This window comes from Rhinoraja longicauda, chromosome 19 (genome assembly GCF_053455715.1).
Source record: "Rhinoraja longicauda isolate Sanriku21f chromosome 19, sRhiLon1.1, whole genome shotgun sequence".
NCBI classification, from domain to species: Eukaryota; Metazoa; Chordata; class Chondrichthyes; order Rajiformes; family Arhynchobatidae; genus Rhinoraja; species Rhinoraja longicauda.
Genome location: NC_135971.1, coordinates 1,100,982 through 1,116,946, shown reverse-complemented (window position 1 = coordinate 1,116,946; position 15,965 = coordinate 1,100,982). Strand labels below are relative to the sequence as shown.

The 15,965-nt window shown below is 44.4% G+C and overlaps 1 protein-coding gene across 1 annotated transcript; it reads left to right on the top strand.

The window, feature by feature from the left end:
* The first annotated feature begins 1,383 nt into the window (after nt 1–1,383).
* Nucleotides 1,384–13,393, top strand: LOC144602573 (putative G-protein coupled receptor 139). The gene is made up of 3 exons (XM_078415702.1): nt 1,384–1,446; nt 10,343–10,415; nt 12,498–13,393. Exons 1-3 carry the CDS (start codon nt 1,384–1,386, stop codon nt 13,391–13,393), a joined length of 1,032 nt encoding a protein of 343 aa, XP_078271828.1.
* The last annotated feature ends 2,572 nt before the right edge of the window (nt 13,394–15,965 follow it).

Here is a 15,965-nt window from a genome sequence, read left to right as displayed (position 1 = left end):
TGTGGAATTCTCTGCCTCAGAAGGCAGTGGAGGCCAATTCTCTGAATGCATTCAAGAGAGAGCTAGATAGAGTTCTTAAGGATAGCGTAGTCAGGGAGTATGGGGAGAAGGCAGGAACGGGGTACTGATTGAGAATGATCAGCCATTATCACATTGAATGGCGGTGCTGGCTCGAGGGGCCGAGTGGCCTACTCCTGCACCTATTGTCTATTGTCTATACCATACGCCTCTTTACACCTCTACTTACTGATTTTGCCACTTACCTGGGGTGATGGACTAGACCCCAATATTGTTCTGCAGATCAAGGTTTTATGGGCTTTCATTAATGTTATATCTTCCCTTAATATTTCTCCTCCCATCTTGTACTTTCCCGGACAGCCCTCCACTTACCTCATCTTCGTTCATATCTATCAACGATGGAAAAACTGTGTGTGTTTTTTACAGGCTCCCTTATTGTTCGCGATCCCCAGATTTGCGGACATCTGAAAAACTTCTAACCACCAGGTCTACATTTAGCCCAAATTCGTTTCTCCCTTGGATTTTCTCACACTTTTACTGTTATTTTATTGTTATTTTCTATCTTGTACATTTGAGCTCCGCTGAGGCAATGCGGACTTACACATTGAATTTCGTTGTCTGTATCACAATGACTATAAAGAAATGATATTCTATTCTATGACACAGATGCTGCTTGACCCACTGTGTTTCTCAGGGTGCTTTATGCTTTGCTCCAGATTCCAACAGCTGCAGTCACCTGTGTCCCCGGAGCATCACGGAATATCTGTTGAATAAAGATCTTGCAGTTGAAGTCTCATGCTGGCCGAAAGAGGGGACACGGGTATTTTCCCCTAATAACACGGTTAATACCGTAGGTCGGTGCATGGAACATAAATCTGACGACGTTCTTTTGTAACTTTGCAAAGACAGGTGAGACCGCACCTGGAGTACTTGGCGAAATTCTTGTCAGTAGATTGGAGGATGAGCTTGCATAGAAGTGATTTGAATTGAATTGAATTGGATAAATTCGCACAAATTGCTTTGCTCGCAAGGACAAACACGACAGACAGTGGACAATAAAAAACAATAAAACATTATAATTTAAACATGTGAAGAATAAAATAAAATACCAGAGCAAAAAGGGAGCGACAGACTTTTGGCTGTTGAGAGCTACTGCTCGTGGGGAAAAAACGCTGTTTTTATGTCTGGCTGTGGCGGCTTTGACAGTCCAGAGTCGCCTCCCAGAAGAGAAGTGCTTCAAAGAGGTTGTGGCCAGGGTGAGACGTATCAGACATGATCTTCGCCGCTCCCTTCCTGGCCCTTGCAGTGTACAGTTCGTAAGTGGGGAACAGGTTGCAGCCAACAACCTTCGCAGCTGATCGAACGATGCGCTGCTACCTCCGAATGCCATGCTTGGAGGCTGAGCCAATCCAGACCATGATGGAGAAGGTGAGGACAGACTCCATGATGGCAGCATAAAACTGAACCATCATTGCCTGTGGCAGATTGTGTTTTCTCAGCAGCCGCAGGAAGTACATCCTCTGTTGGGCCTTTTTGACTGTGGAGTCGATGGTGGCCTCCCATTTAAGGGGCTTGGAGATGATGGCACCAAGGAACTTACCGTCTGGAGGCAGATTCGTCCCTATGCTAGCTCTGTTCAATCAGGGGTTGTGTTTTCTGCACTCCTCAAAAGCTTGACAGAGGAGTCTGTGGAGGTGCAGTCGTTGGTGTAGAGAGTAAAGGCAAGTACGCAGCCGTGAGATGTTCTTATGCTGTGAGGATCAGTGGATCCGAGGTGTGCCTACCCAGCCTCACTAGCTGCTTCCTGTCTGTCCGGAAGTTGGTGATCCACTGACAGAGGGGTTCAGGCACAGCCAACTGGGAGAGTTTGGAATGTAGTAGCACTGGCCCAATGGTGTTGAATGCAGAGCTAAAATCCACAATCCACAAACATGGCGGTCCAGGTGCTGGAGGGGGTATGGCACGGTCTGAATGGACGAGAAACGCCATAAATGACCGTGTCGGGCGCCCTTCCAGGAAAAGAGAACCCCAGTCTCGAACGGTGACAGGTGAACAACAGGATATGATCCGGCCGCGTGTGTAGCTGTGTGCACGGGGATTGAGAGTGCATTCGATGATACGTGAGTCTATGTGATGGCTCTGGAGGCTCGAGTCAAATGGCCGAGCTTGTGGCGGCCACCCTTCCCTTGTCCAACAACAATACTCCAGTCCGACTGCACACTGACTCCTGGGCGATTGCCAACGGTCCGGCCGAGTGGTACATCTCCAGTGGTACATCTCTTCAATGTCAGTACACTCAATGCAGCCCAGCTTCCATAACAGAGCAAGCACATCAACGCAGCTCAGTCGCACCCCGCTAACATAATGTCAGCATTCCAATCCAGCGAGGTTGCAGCTATTTCAATCGTGCTGTCTCAATGTCTTTAGTGCAGAAAGCCCACACCAATGCAGCTCGGTGCTAAGTGCCACCTTGGTCAGTCTGATGCAGCACCAATGTAATTGATCCACTTCAATGCAGGGCATTTATTTCCCAAAACAGCCCACTTATATTGATGCAATTTGCCACATCGCAATGCACGACCGCCTCTCCCAGTGTCATCTGGTTGAGCCAACGCAATCCAGCTGCACGGAGGGGGGGGGGGGGGGCGGGGGGTCCTGATTCCCCCAAATGCGGCCTCGAGCGACCCTCTCCCATTGTAGTCGTCAAGGCAGCTCAGCTGAATTGATGCATTCCTACCCTAACCCCCCCCCCCCCAGCCCCAACACAGACACTGGTCTCTGCAATTCCCCGAATGCTATATTCACCCAACAAACCCCCATCCCTTGCACGGATGTCCCATGATTGGTGTGGGGGGGGGGGGGGGTTGGGTGTGAAACAGGGAAAAGAGGGGTGGGTAGATTACAGAACCCAACACCAACAGTCACACATTCACGCGGTTAGGCGATAACGATGAACACCAGGGCAAAAGTGCCAGCCTGAACTCAAAGGCCGTTGGCAGCTGCCGGGTGATACGCCGGAGATTGGTCGGCGGGTTGTGCAGCCAGCAAGGCAACTCTTTCCCTTCCCCTCTTCTCATCTACCTACATCCCTACCTCTGTCCATGTTTCACTCGTCCGGTTCTTTCCTTATGCAAATCGTCTTTACCCCGTTTACATCAATTGCTTTTGTAACTTATTCTACCTTTCTGCAAATCACTCATCCCCATCTTTATTCACTGATGAACCGCCAAGTTTTTCTCTCCCCAATCTCTCTTTCAGCTTCAAAGACCCAACCCCAGTCAGTCAGCATCGGGGTCCCGACCTGAGGTTAGTCTCACTTCTCTCTCCGCAGATGCCGCTTGATAACCGGAGTTCCTCCAGCATTTTATTTAACACAGGCGGGTGGCTTGCTTTCATCGGTCGGTGTAATGAGCATGAGTCGGCAAGTAATGTTACAGCTTTGATGACTCCGCATTTCGAGGATTCTGTCGCCCCATTATGGGAATAATGTGGAAGCTTTGGAGAGGTCGAAAAAGATACTTACCAGAATGTTGCCTGGCTTAACGATTATTAGCTATACGGAGAAATTGAACTAAGTTGCAATAGTTTCTCTGGAACGTAGGTTGGCGGGGAAATCAGGTAGAAGTACTTTGAATTACGAGAAATAGATCAGACAGTCAGAGCCATCTTCCTCTTCATATCCATATTCATATTTCCTCCCTGGGAAGTGGCCTCTAACTTTCTTACATATCCATATTTCTCATAATTTTATATTTATACCAGAGCATAGCTGGAGAGCAGAGATTTAATGTGAGATGGACAATGTTCCAAGGAATGTGTGCGGGGCAGGTACTTTTTGCACGGAGGGACGTTTGCACGTGGAACACGCTGCCAGTGCTGGCAGTTACTACACTGGCATGTAAAAGGCTTTTAGATGACATATGTTCTATATATTCAATGTATTATAATCTTCTAAACTGCCACAATGAGTCTTTTGGTCTCACCCAGCCGGCGACGTCCCTATTGTACGGCCCATTTGTCTCCACCACTCTGCTGCTGAAGTCTGGCTCCATGTCTTCTTTCCTCGTTCTATGAAGGATCACTGACCTGAGTCTGCAATAGTTTCTCGTTCGTCCACGGATTATCTGTCCTGCTGGGTGATTCCAGCTTGGTCTGTGTCTCTGTGAAGTTCCTCAGCTTTACAGTATTTAAGATGTCCAAGCCGAAGAATCCGACTGACGGGACTGTTCTGACAGCGGGAAACAAATCGAGGTGCGACCGTCCACTTCTTTTTCAAAGGTAATGTAAAATTAATTCAAAGGTAATGTGTATTTAATTCAAACAAACATATTTGTTTCATGTCACCATTTTATCCATTGGAACACTTCTTAATCATAAAACATTGGCACTGAGCTTATTTCAAGTTTTGCACGCGGATTTCTCGGGTCGATATTAATAGCTCTCTGCACAATATCCCCAAGTGAATCAAAACGCCAAGTTCTCCCACGGTTAAACAGTGAACTTGTAATTCGGTTTGAATAGTATTTTGTGAATCAAAAGCACAGCAATTGCTCCGATGGCCCGCCCGTCACCCATAACAATTTACTTGGAAGAGATATGGCGCTTTGAGCGCTCAGTGTAACAACGAGCCCGTTATCTCCAGAACCTTCTATGGATCCGCAAATCAGGCTTTCTGTCTCATTGACAGGAGGCCCACAAACGAGGATGAAACCACTCCTTGCCACAGGTGTTAAGTTTTTGGAGGCCTTGTAGGGCTAGGACATTAATGACGGAAAGTTAGGATCCTCTCAACTGTGTATGAAGTGTCCACCACATGTACAAGGATACAGAATGGCAACAACATAGTTTAATAAGGAGACTCATAAATCATGGAGTGTATTAAACTGCACATAGAATGTTAGATCAGGAAGCCATAAATTCAAGTACATTTACAAATCTGCAGGCCATCTCGTCGGCGCCAGCTGTTCAAACCTATCATCCTGCAAAAAATGGTGAGCCTGTTCCGCTCTTTACGATTTGCAGTGGCCAATTCCATTCCATCCTCCACATATTTGGGACAGGGAAGCAAAGCCAAAGCAGCCAGCGAAGCAAAATAAAAGGCTGGACAAACCAGCGGCTTAGGCTCCTCCTCTGGAGGGGACGGGAAAACGGGCCCTTCTACATTCTGAGAAACCTGGAACAGAGAAAAGAGGTGGGCCAATGGCCGGCAATGGCAGGCAGATGTATATGTGGGATCGGTGAGTAGAGACGCCGGCAAGGGCAAGAGGTGAAAAGAAAACAAAGGCTGTCAAATAAGTAGAAAAGTTTTGAAACGGAATGTAATCCGCAGCGAGGGATATGGTGGAAGTGGACGTTAGGGGACGGAGTAGTGGTGATATGAAAGGGAAGTGGGGAAATTCGGCGAAGGGAGGGGATGGGAAAGGGGAAGGGGGAGGAGCAGGGTGACAAGGCAGAGGGGGAAATATTTGCGCACCAGTGTGGGCAAGGGGTAAGATAGGGAGTAGGTGATATTACTTGAACGGACATTTGGTATTCCTTGGTGCACAGAGGGCACGTTCTCAGCGAAATGGTGAAAGCGACCCTCCCACCCCTGCGGTTGAAAAGAGAACTCGAATGGAGGGATTCCAAGGTCTTCTTTTAGCAGATGAATCTCCGCGACCCAGGCCGCACAGCAGGATGTCACGTTACAACTTTGTAAAACAAAGTCACATTTGAAAGATTGGGTGGAATCGCGGACTGCGCAACCGTCAGAGGGTGTAGGTGGACTACGATGCTACCTGAAATGGTGACTGCTGTCTGCGAGTACAGGCGGGGCATGTGCGTTTAGAACCAGAGATGAACCAGGAGTGGGGTTCTGTACGAAGTTCACGAAGTGATGAGCGCATTAGCGAGATTAGAGACGTGAGACATAGATTGTTATAATCGGAGCTCAGGCGCTTTAGGGTAAGAGGGGGATGAGCAAGGGTTATGCCACCTGGTATTAGCATCAGATCTAAAACGCGTTGCGTGCGTTGGTGATGGATGCAGCCTCTGTCAGCGCTTCAAAAAAACATTGAGATGAACCTGTGAAATGTAAGGACAAGAACGGCTACCATCCGAGTGATGGGACAACTGAGCAAAGCCGATAGAGACATAATGAATGGCGAAGACACCATGGACAGAATATCCTGCCCTTCTACTGCGTGTCTCTGTGATCCCGAATCAAACTCGTTCAGAAGAATATATGGACAAGAACGTCAACCTACAATGTTTGTTGATCAGAGACATTAATCACGACAGCTCTGTGGCGTTTAGATTCGTTGGCTCTGTGGCTTTCAGGTTATGCAACAAAATTAGAGTGAGGTGCAGATTTTAATAGCGGGGAAGGGGCGAGAGGCGGTGTTCCGGCCGTTGCTTGCTGGGAAAGAGTTGCAAAAAAATGATAACAGGGCAACTGAAACCAGGAGAGACGTTTCATCCGGTTTGGCGCGCTCCAATCATGTTCAGCTATATCCTGTGAAACGTGCGAATTAAATCCCCATTAACCATTCATCTGCCCACCTGCCCAACATGTCAAGATCTTGTTGCAATTTTGACAACCATCTTCGCCATCTATAATACCACCCACTTTAGTGTCATCTGCAAATTTATTAATTATGCCTTGTCTGTTCTCATCCAAATCATTGATATCGATAACAAACAGCAATGGGCCCAGCACCGAACCCTGGAGCACCCGCTACTCACCGGCCTCCAGTCCGAAAAACAACGTTCCACCGTCACCTTCTGCTTCCTTCCACGAAACGTATTTTCTATCCATTCGGCTTGATGTCTTTTGTTCCAAAGCCATGCAGCCTTTCGGAGCAGCCTGCCACACGAACCTTCTCAAACTCCTTGCTCAAATCCATATATACGTCGTCCTCAGCTCTGTCCTCAACAACCTTTTGCTGAGATCTTCAAAAGCGAACGGGAAACTACAGGGAATTTGATCAATTACCTTGTTTAACTCTCGTTTATATGGAACACTTCAGGATACGTGTCAATCACACAAAGCCCAACTATTCACCTGCAAAAAAATAAACTCACTGAAACCGCCAAGTAACTGGAAAAGATACTTCACATTGGTGGAACTTTTAGCGCTGCTGGCAAGTAACTGCGGAGCCCCTGTTTCACTCCGGACACGTAGTGATGATAGTGTGGGTTGAACCCTCTCCCTGAGACCTCTTGGATTCCACCAGTCTCCCCAGAGTTCCTCTGACATTTGAAAGACTTGGGTGTTGTTCGGCTGATTTGACTGTATAAAATGTGTCGATAGGTGTACCACCTGGAGAAGCTAATGGGAACGCGGGGCACATTGAAACGAATGTTGTCTGTAGGTTCTTGTTCAATGGCGGGATATATAGGGGTCGGGGCTGTGAACACATTATGTGACTCTATGGTTTAGATTTGAGTGAAGCGCGCGGTTGAAAATAAGCCATGGAATAAATGTTTTCAAAATCAGTGCTAAGACTTTGCTTGTCATTGGCAGTAATACCCCAGAATCCAAGCCAGTTGGTGGGAATGCAGGAGAATAAAAGTAAATTAGTGTCAAACGGATTAAATAGGTCGACTGCACGGATCTGATTTCCGGCACTTTGGAAGTAAGAATAGAAAGGCAGATTATTATCTGAATGGTGTCAAGTTAGGAGGAGGGGGAGTTCAACGAGATCTGGGTGTCCTAGTGCATCAGTCAATGAAAGGAAGCATGCAGGTTCAGCAGGCAGTGAAGAAAGCCAATGGAATGTTGGCCTTCATAACAAGAGGAGTTGAGTATAGGAGCAAAGAGGTCCTTCTACAGTTGTACCGGGCCCTGGTGAGACCGCACCTGGAGTACTGTGTGCAGTTTTGGTCTCCAAATTTGAGGAAGGATATTCTTGCTATGGAGGGCGTGCAGCGTAGGTTCACTAGGTTAATTCCCGGAATGGCGGGACTGTCGGATGTTGAAAGGCTGGAGCGATTGGGCTTGTATACACTGGAATTTAGAAGGATGAAGGGGGATCTTATTGAAACATATAAGATAATTAGGGGATTGGACACATTAGAGGCAGATAACATGTTCCCAATGTTGGGGGAGTCCAGAACAAGGGGCCACAGTTTAAGAATAAGGGGTAGGCCATTTAGAAGAGAGATGAGGAAGAACCTTTTCAGTCAGAGGGTGGTGAAGGTGTGGAATTCTCTGCCTCAGAAGGCAGTGGAGGCCAGTTCGTTGGATGCTTTCAAGAGAGAGCTGGATAGAGCTCTTAAGGATAGCGGAGTGAGGGGGTATGGGGAGAAGGCAGGAACGGGGTACTGATTGAGAGTGATCAGCCATGATCGCATTGAATGGCGGTGCTGGCTCGAAGGGCTGAATGGCCTCCTCCTGCACCTATTGTCTATTGTCTATTGTCTATTGTCTATTCAAGCCAAACACATGAGAACACAAACTGGTGTCTCCGGCATTGGAAACTGGTGTCTCCGGTGTTTTCATTGTCATCAACTGGATGGTTCACTAATGGAGGAGAATATTAGGCGGTATTAAATTATGAGTGTAATAAGTTATGTTTCCATGCACGGGGCAGACCTTTCCAATGAATTATGACTGTTTCGATTTGAAACCAAACACATTCCATTGGTATTTCCCTGATGACGATTTGGAATGACAACTCATCCCTTCAGACAATCTATGGCGTCACCGATTCAAGGCGAAATTAAATGTGGATAGAAAATTGGCTTCATGGAAGGAAGCATAAGGTCATGGCGGAAGCTTGCTTCTCGGACTGGAGGCCTGTGACTAGTGGTGTGCCTCAGGGTCGGTGCTGGGCCATTACTGTTTGTCATCTATATCAATGATTTGGATGCGAACATCAAGTTAGCAAGTTTGCTGATGGTACAAAAGAGAATGGTTGTGGAAAGATTGCAACAAGATCTTCAGTTCAGTTCCGTTTAGTTTATTGTCACGTGTACGGCCGTATAGTTAAAAAGCTTTTGTTGCGTGCTAACCAGTCAGCAGAAAGACAATGCATGATTACAATCGATCAAATTACAGTGTATACACACTGTACATGATAAGGGAATAACGTTTAATGCAAAGTAAAGCTAGCAAAGTCCGATAAGTCTTAATTGATTGGTCAGGTGGGCTGAGGAAAGGTTAATGGAATTTAATACATAGAAATGTGAAGTGTTGCCTTTTCGGAAGTCTAACATGGCCAGGGCTTACACAGTGAATGGTAGGGCTCTGGGGAATGTTGTGAAGCGGATGGGTGTATGGTTCTCGAAGGTGCATGGTTCTCGAAGGTGCCATCGCGGGTAGATCGGGTAGTCGAAGTGGCTTTTGGCACAATACCCTTCATCGATCAGACAATTGAGTATAGAAGTTGAGAGATGATGTTGCAGTTGTCCAAGTCGTGAGTGAGGCAGCATTTAGAGTACTTGTTGAGATCTGGGCACCGTGTAATAGGAAAGACGTTGTCTAGCTGGAAAGGGTATAGAGAAGATTTACGTGGTTGCCAGGACTAGAGGGTGTGAGCTACAGGGGGCGATTGAGTTGGATGAGACTGTATTCCTTGGAGCGCTGGAGGATGAGGGGTATTTTTATGGAGGTCTATAAAATCATGACAGGAATAGATAGGACAGATGAACAAAGTCCCTTGCCCAGAGTCGGCGAATGAAAGATCAGAGAACATAATTTTACAGTGAAGGTAAAACCATTTAATAGAAATCTAAGGGGTACCTTGTCACACAAAGTGTGGTTGTGTTGGACAAGCTGCCAGAGGAGGTAGTTGAGGCAGGGATTTTCGCAACGTTTCACAAACATTGGGAAAGGACAGGACAGGACAGTTTTAATGGGATGTGGACCAAACACGGGCAGGTGGGACTAGTGTAATTGGGACATGTTGCCCGGTGTGGGTAAGTTGGGCCGAAGTGTCTGTTTCCACGCTGCATCACTCTATAACTATGTCTGTTAGCAACTACTGGCTGGGACTTAAGGAATAATCTCGTGAGTCAGTCAGTGTTAAAAATTATTTCAAATATCAATGGAGATAACGTTTAACTTTAAAAATGTAGTTCGACTAAGTATTTGAATCTCGGTGTAGGAGTTGTCATTGTTGAGACAATGTAAATCAGTGACTGGGCATTTAAAGAACCGCTGATGATGGAGTGTGGACGTCGCTGGTCTAAAAATCACAAGAAACACACTCTTGAATGTGCCTCGTGTCATTAATGTTGGAAGTTTTGCATGTACAAATAGCGGTGGCGAAAGCAAAGGTTTAAAAAAACACAGGGTGCCAAACACAATGTAGATATTTTGGTTTTGATTTAACTTTGACAGATAAAGTCCAATCGGCTGAGGCTGGGAGATGAGCGGTTTGCAGAAATCGCGATGAGGATTTGTTTTCTCCGAAGTGCCCGAACAATTGTTCTGCCTTGTGGAGCTTCACCTGAATAACCACGTGGTACTTATTTCACAATATTATGCAACTCTGTGGAAAAATAGGTTTGCTCAGGGACTGTGATCAACATGAAACTAATGGCACCCAACGGTCCCGCAGGGATAATCACTTTCCTTCAAATAAGGGAACCTTTCCAATGAGCCATTCCGTAATCAAAAAAGGAGTTAACCTAGATGCCATTGGAGGAAAACAGTGACAAGGAGATGGAAGAATTTCAGATTGTTGTAGTCATATACGAGATCCAAAAGATATACTACCCGATCCTGGCTATTCTCGGTGTTCCACGTAAGTGAGGAGAGCTGTCGTTTACGCTGTGCATATTTGAGAATCTTGCTATATGTCTCTCGAAACTGCCTCTTTTAATTTCAAGTTCAGTGATTGCACTCTGCCGCGGGATTATTAATGCGCGAACCATTCTTGCTGTGACTGTCATTTTGAACATCGTATTTTGCCATAGATTAAACGCAGAGTGATCGGTAAGTTCCCGGTGTTTGCACTGGTTAATATCGAGCATAGTCACGTTGTATTGTGTTCATTCATGCCCCATTGTCCAGTTCTAGCTGAATTGATGGAACACACAAAGTCATAGTGGACGGTGGGAATGCTAAATGTTAAAGGAAACACATTAGTAAGTGGGGCAGCAGGTGTGCCGGTCAATGTTTTAATTCAGTGCCCGTCCACTGGGTGATTTCCTGGCTTACATGTTCACAGCAGGATCGGGTGAATTGCGGAGAGCGTATAGAACTGCAGACCCAATGTGAATGATTAACCACCTCGAACCTAATCATGTTTCTGTCGAAATCATCCCAGTCTCTTTTTGCGTCAACTGGCCTTCTCTGTGGTTACCGTGGGATTAAAATCTGCTTCCACATATAATTTCATGTTTGCCGTTTAGTTCGATTGAGTGATTTCTAAAACTTAATTTAAACAGAAAGTTCGACTGCACTGTTGGATTCACTTCACAGTGCTAGGAGAACCGGCTTTGTTCCCTCTCTATATGATCTCTGTGTAACTTGGCAAGTGCGCAATCATTTGATATGCACTACTCCTTCCTCATTTGCAACTTCACTCCAAGCTCAAAGATACAAGAAATCACACATTCCCTTCAGATAACAAGACAAAGATAGGCATCATCTGGGTGAATTGCAAAATGGAACTTAATCAATACTTACCAACTGCATGGTAAACGCCAATCTGATTCACGCCAATGTAATTTTGGATTCCTGTCTAATACTGAACCTCATGTCAGGGGTGATCTACGCGCATTCACACAGCATAAACGGACAGCGTTGTTGCTACGGATAATAATAATAATAATAATAATAATAATAATAATAATAATAATAATAATAATAATAATAATAATAATAATAATAATAATAATAATAATAATAATAATAATAATAATAATAATAATAATAATAATAATAATAATAATAATAATAATAATAATAATAATAATAATAATAATAATAATAATAATAATAATAATAATAATAATAATAATAATAATAATAGTAATAATAATAATAATAATAATAATAATAATAATAATAATAATAGTAATAATAATAATAATAATAATAATAATAGTAATCCTTTATTCGTCCCACAAAGGGGAAATTTGCAGGGTTACAGCAGCAAAGTGGATGCAAAAATAAATAAGCATTCATTAAAAAATAAAATAACGATAATGATCTTCATTTACTGGTCTGCTAGGAGCAGTGCTGATTGTTTGATATCTCTCCTTCACACACTTGGGGTGAACACGTCTGTCACTGAAGGAGCTGCTCAGCGCAGTGACTGCATTATATTGCGCAGTGCATTACACATGTCGTATTATTAAGCCTTATTCGTTAAGACTCATAACGTTGTTCTTTGCTTTCGGAATCACACAGATGCAAAGGTGAATTGCTAATGATCTTCATCGAATTAAAGTGTGCTTGTTCACGACGCTTAACTCATGTAAACCACATAGTGCGGAGGTTGCAAGCATATTGCGCTGGTAATATGTTCATTCTTTTTGCCTCACAGTGAACCTGGTGACAATTGTGGTATTGTGTCGAGGAAAGTGTGGTCTCTCCAGCTGTGTCACCCGCTACCTGGTGGCCATGGCAGCGGCGGATCTATTGGTCATTATCTTTGACCTGATATTGAGGCAGATTCCGATTGCTCATCACATAATGTTTGTGAAGTTCATCCCCCTGTGTAATATCCACGCCGTCCTGCTTTACACAATGACCGACTGTTCTGTGTGGTTCACCGTCTCCTTCACCTTTGATCGGTTTATTGCCATCTGTTGCCAAAAGCTGAAGCATAGATATTGCACCGAGAAAACAGCGGCTGTGGTTCTGGGCACAGTGATTGTACTGAGCAGCGCAAAGAATGTTTTCTGGTATTTTATGTACACACCTTGGTACAGATTGGCGAATACTCCCTGGTTTTGTTACACGGATGTCCGTGTTACGTTTTCAATGACCTGGGCAACTATTGAGTCTCTTCATTACATTCTCACCCCCTGTGTCCCGTTTGTATTGATTCTGCTGCTCAATACTTTAACGGCCAGACATATTTTGGTGGTCAGCAGAGCCCGCAGGAGACTCCGCGACCAGAAAAGTGCGAAGGGCCCCAGTGATCCCGAAATGGAGAATCGAAGGAAATCCGTGATATTGTTGTTAGTTATTTCCGGAAATTTCATTTTGTTATGGACGGTATTTACATTCTATTTAATATGGAAACGATTATGGAATTTGGGATATTTAAATTTTTTCCTTCCTAACTTTGTATCGGAAATAGGATTTATGTTGCAGCTGCTCAGTTCATGCACAAACACGTGCATCTATGCAGTAACACAGACGAAGTTTAGAGAGCAGTATTTGACTGCGTTAACATATCCGCTTACTCGACTGGTCAGATTAATTAAACACTGAAGAATGATGAAGGCTGAGACGTTTAAAGTGCTACACTCAATGGTTAGAATCGTAGATTTAGAGAGAGATGCAGCAGGCTGGATGCAGTAGATGAGGTTAGTGGAGGTGCATGTTGTTAATTCGAACTAATTGTGGACTGTTGATGAGGATGTATAGGATTGTGTTGCATAGGGATGAGCACACAGATGCAATGGTGAATTGCTAATGATCTTCATCGAATTAAAGTGTGCTTGTTCACGACGCTTATCTCATGTAAACCACATAGTGCGGAGGTTGCAAGCATATTGCGCTGGTAATATGTTCATTCATTTTGCCTCACAGTGAACCTGGTGACAATTGTGGTCGTGTGTCGAGGAATATGTCCCTGAGCTTGTTCACATGAGCAGGTTCGGAGGGAATACCAATGTTCAATGCCGAGCTGTAATCGATGAACATGAAGTAGAGAAGAATGATGGGGGACATCGTCACATTCAACTAATGTGAATTCAACTAAAAGGTCAGTTAGGAGAATATATAAACAATATTAGGACATGTTTAGATTACTAGGCCTAGTTGGCTGGAGTAAACCTAAACATAGGACAGATCATGAGAAAAGTGGAGTGGTTTCTGACACCCATTTTCCAGATAATCGGGTGATTCGGTAAACGGAAGGTTCGAAGTAACCCCCGCAGATGTAAAACAAGAATGAAAGACTACAAGGAAACTTTGATCACTCATGACATATTTCAAGAATATAAAATCTTCACGTAACCATTGTGTTGTGAGCGGTTGAAAAAACTGTCGGTGCTGTGAGGCAGTAAACCCAAAGTTTTGAATCCTCTCAGTGTTTCCCAATATGTACTGTTAAGTTCATGAATAAACAGATTTGTGTGGGAATCGCACCACGTCCTTACGAAGTTTTGTTCGGTGCTCTCCCGATCTGAACAATCATTACAGGTGCAACAGAGTACAACGTGAAGCCAGATTCAGCTACAGATCAGACACACAAGTAGGATGATGTTAATATTCAGGGTTCGCTGGTCGTTGCGGACTCGGTGGGCCGATAGGCCTGTTTCCACGCTGTATCTCTAAACTATAAATTAAAAATCACAGAAATAAATTGGTATTTAAGAATATTGTAATTAGCGTACACTTGGAATTTTACATCGATTATTTCGGAATTGGTGTTTCATAGATATTGTTTTTTATTAACAACATTGCATTTCCAAAGAGTGTATTCATGTTGGTCAAGAACTTTGAATGACTGATTTTTAGTTTTTGAGTTCTCCTGCAAAAGCTTGCTTCGATGTATTCACAATGTTTGTCTTGTAAAATGTAAATGAACAGGCAGCATTCTGCTCTAAAAAGAATGCAAATGTTTATTGTGCTTGAAATTCAGCGTGTGTCAGGTGAAAACCAAATGCGGGTCCATGCAATACTACGCTCGTCGATTCCGTCCGATCCAAAATGCTTTTGAGGTAAATATTCTAAAATAAAAAAAGATAAATTGAAAGATTCCCGAGCCTGGACACCAAATGATCCCAAGGGTAAATGTATTACGAGTTGTGAACAATTTGCCTATCAGCGTATGACAATAGCAGACACACTATTCTCTATTTCAGACGTAAACAAGCAGCGAGTGGGAGATATATAATTCACCATGAGTTAGGCAATGTTGGAATACGATTAAAGTCATTTGCAAGTGGATCCGTTAACATTAAGGAAATGAAACAGGGCATTCTGAACCTGCCCCAATTGATAAGAGAGAAAAGTATTAAACAGTTTTGGGTGTATTTAATTACGGAAGCAATTCTGTGGAAAGTTAATTTGAATTGGCCAAACGTCCGCAGGATCTCTCTAGGAGAACGAAACGAGAATAAAGCACAATACATTCAAAACTCCGCTGCCCGTCTACTCACCCACACCCCGATCCGTGACCATATCACCCCCGTCCTTTACAAACTCCACTGGCTCCCCATCCCCCAGAGAATCCAGTACAAAATCCTCCTCATGACCTACAAAGCCCTCCATAACCTGGCCCCATCCTACCTGACCGACCTCCTCCACAGGCACACTCCCACCTGCACCCTCCGCTCTGCCGCTGCCAATCTCCTATCCCCCCACATCCGGACCAAACTCAGATCCTGGGGGGACAGGGCTTTCTCCACCGCTGCTCCCACCCTATGGAACTCACTACCCCAAACCGTTAGAGACTCCTCCACACTCACCACATTCAAAACATCACTGAAGTCTCACCTGTTCAGTACTGCCTTCAACCACTGAAGGTCACCTCACCTTCTGTCTCCTTTCTCTGTTCGTTTACTTATTTATCTATTTATTCACTTCCCTGTAAAGCGTCTTTGAGTGTTTGAAAAGCGCTATATAAATGTAATGTATTATTATTATTATTATTATTATTATGGTGAGAGTACGCGTGCGAATTTGCAAATGTCAAGTAAGGCCGCCAAAATCTCAAGCTTTGGGGCTCACAAATCCTACGAAACCCTTTCATTTGTACTGTGATATTGAAAGAACTTGCTCGCCGTCAAAAGTAACATAAAAGTATGGAAGCAATGAGGCCGGTTGCTTACTG

Coding starts and splice junctions, on each gene's coding strand:
- LOC144602573 (XM_078415702.1), top strand. CDS start 1,384: ATGCGCTGCTACCTCCGAATGCCATGCTTGGAGGCTGAGCCAATCCAG. Junction 1,447..10,342: donor TCCAGACCATGATGGAGAAG/GTGAGGACAGAC, acceptor TAACTTTGACAG/ATAAAGTCCAATCGGCTGAG. Junction 10,416..12,497: donor GAGGATTTGTTTTCTCCGAA/GTGCCCGAACAA, acceptor TTTGCCTCACAG/TGAACCTGGTGACAATTGTG.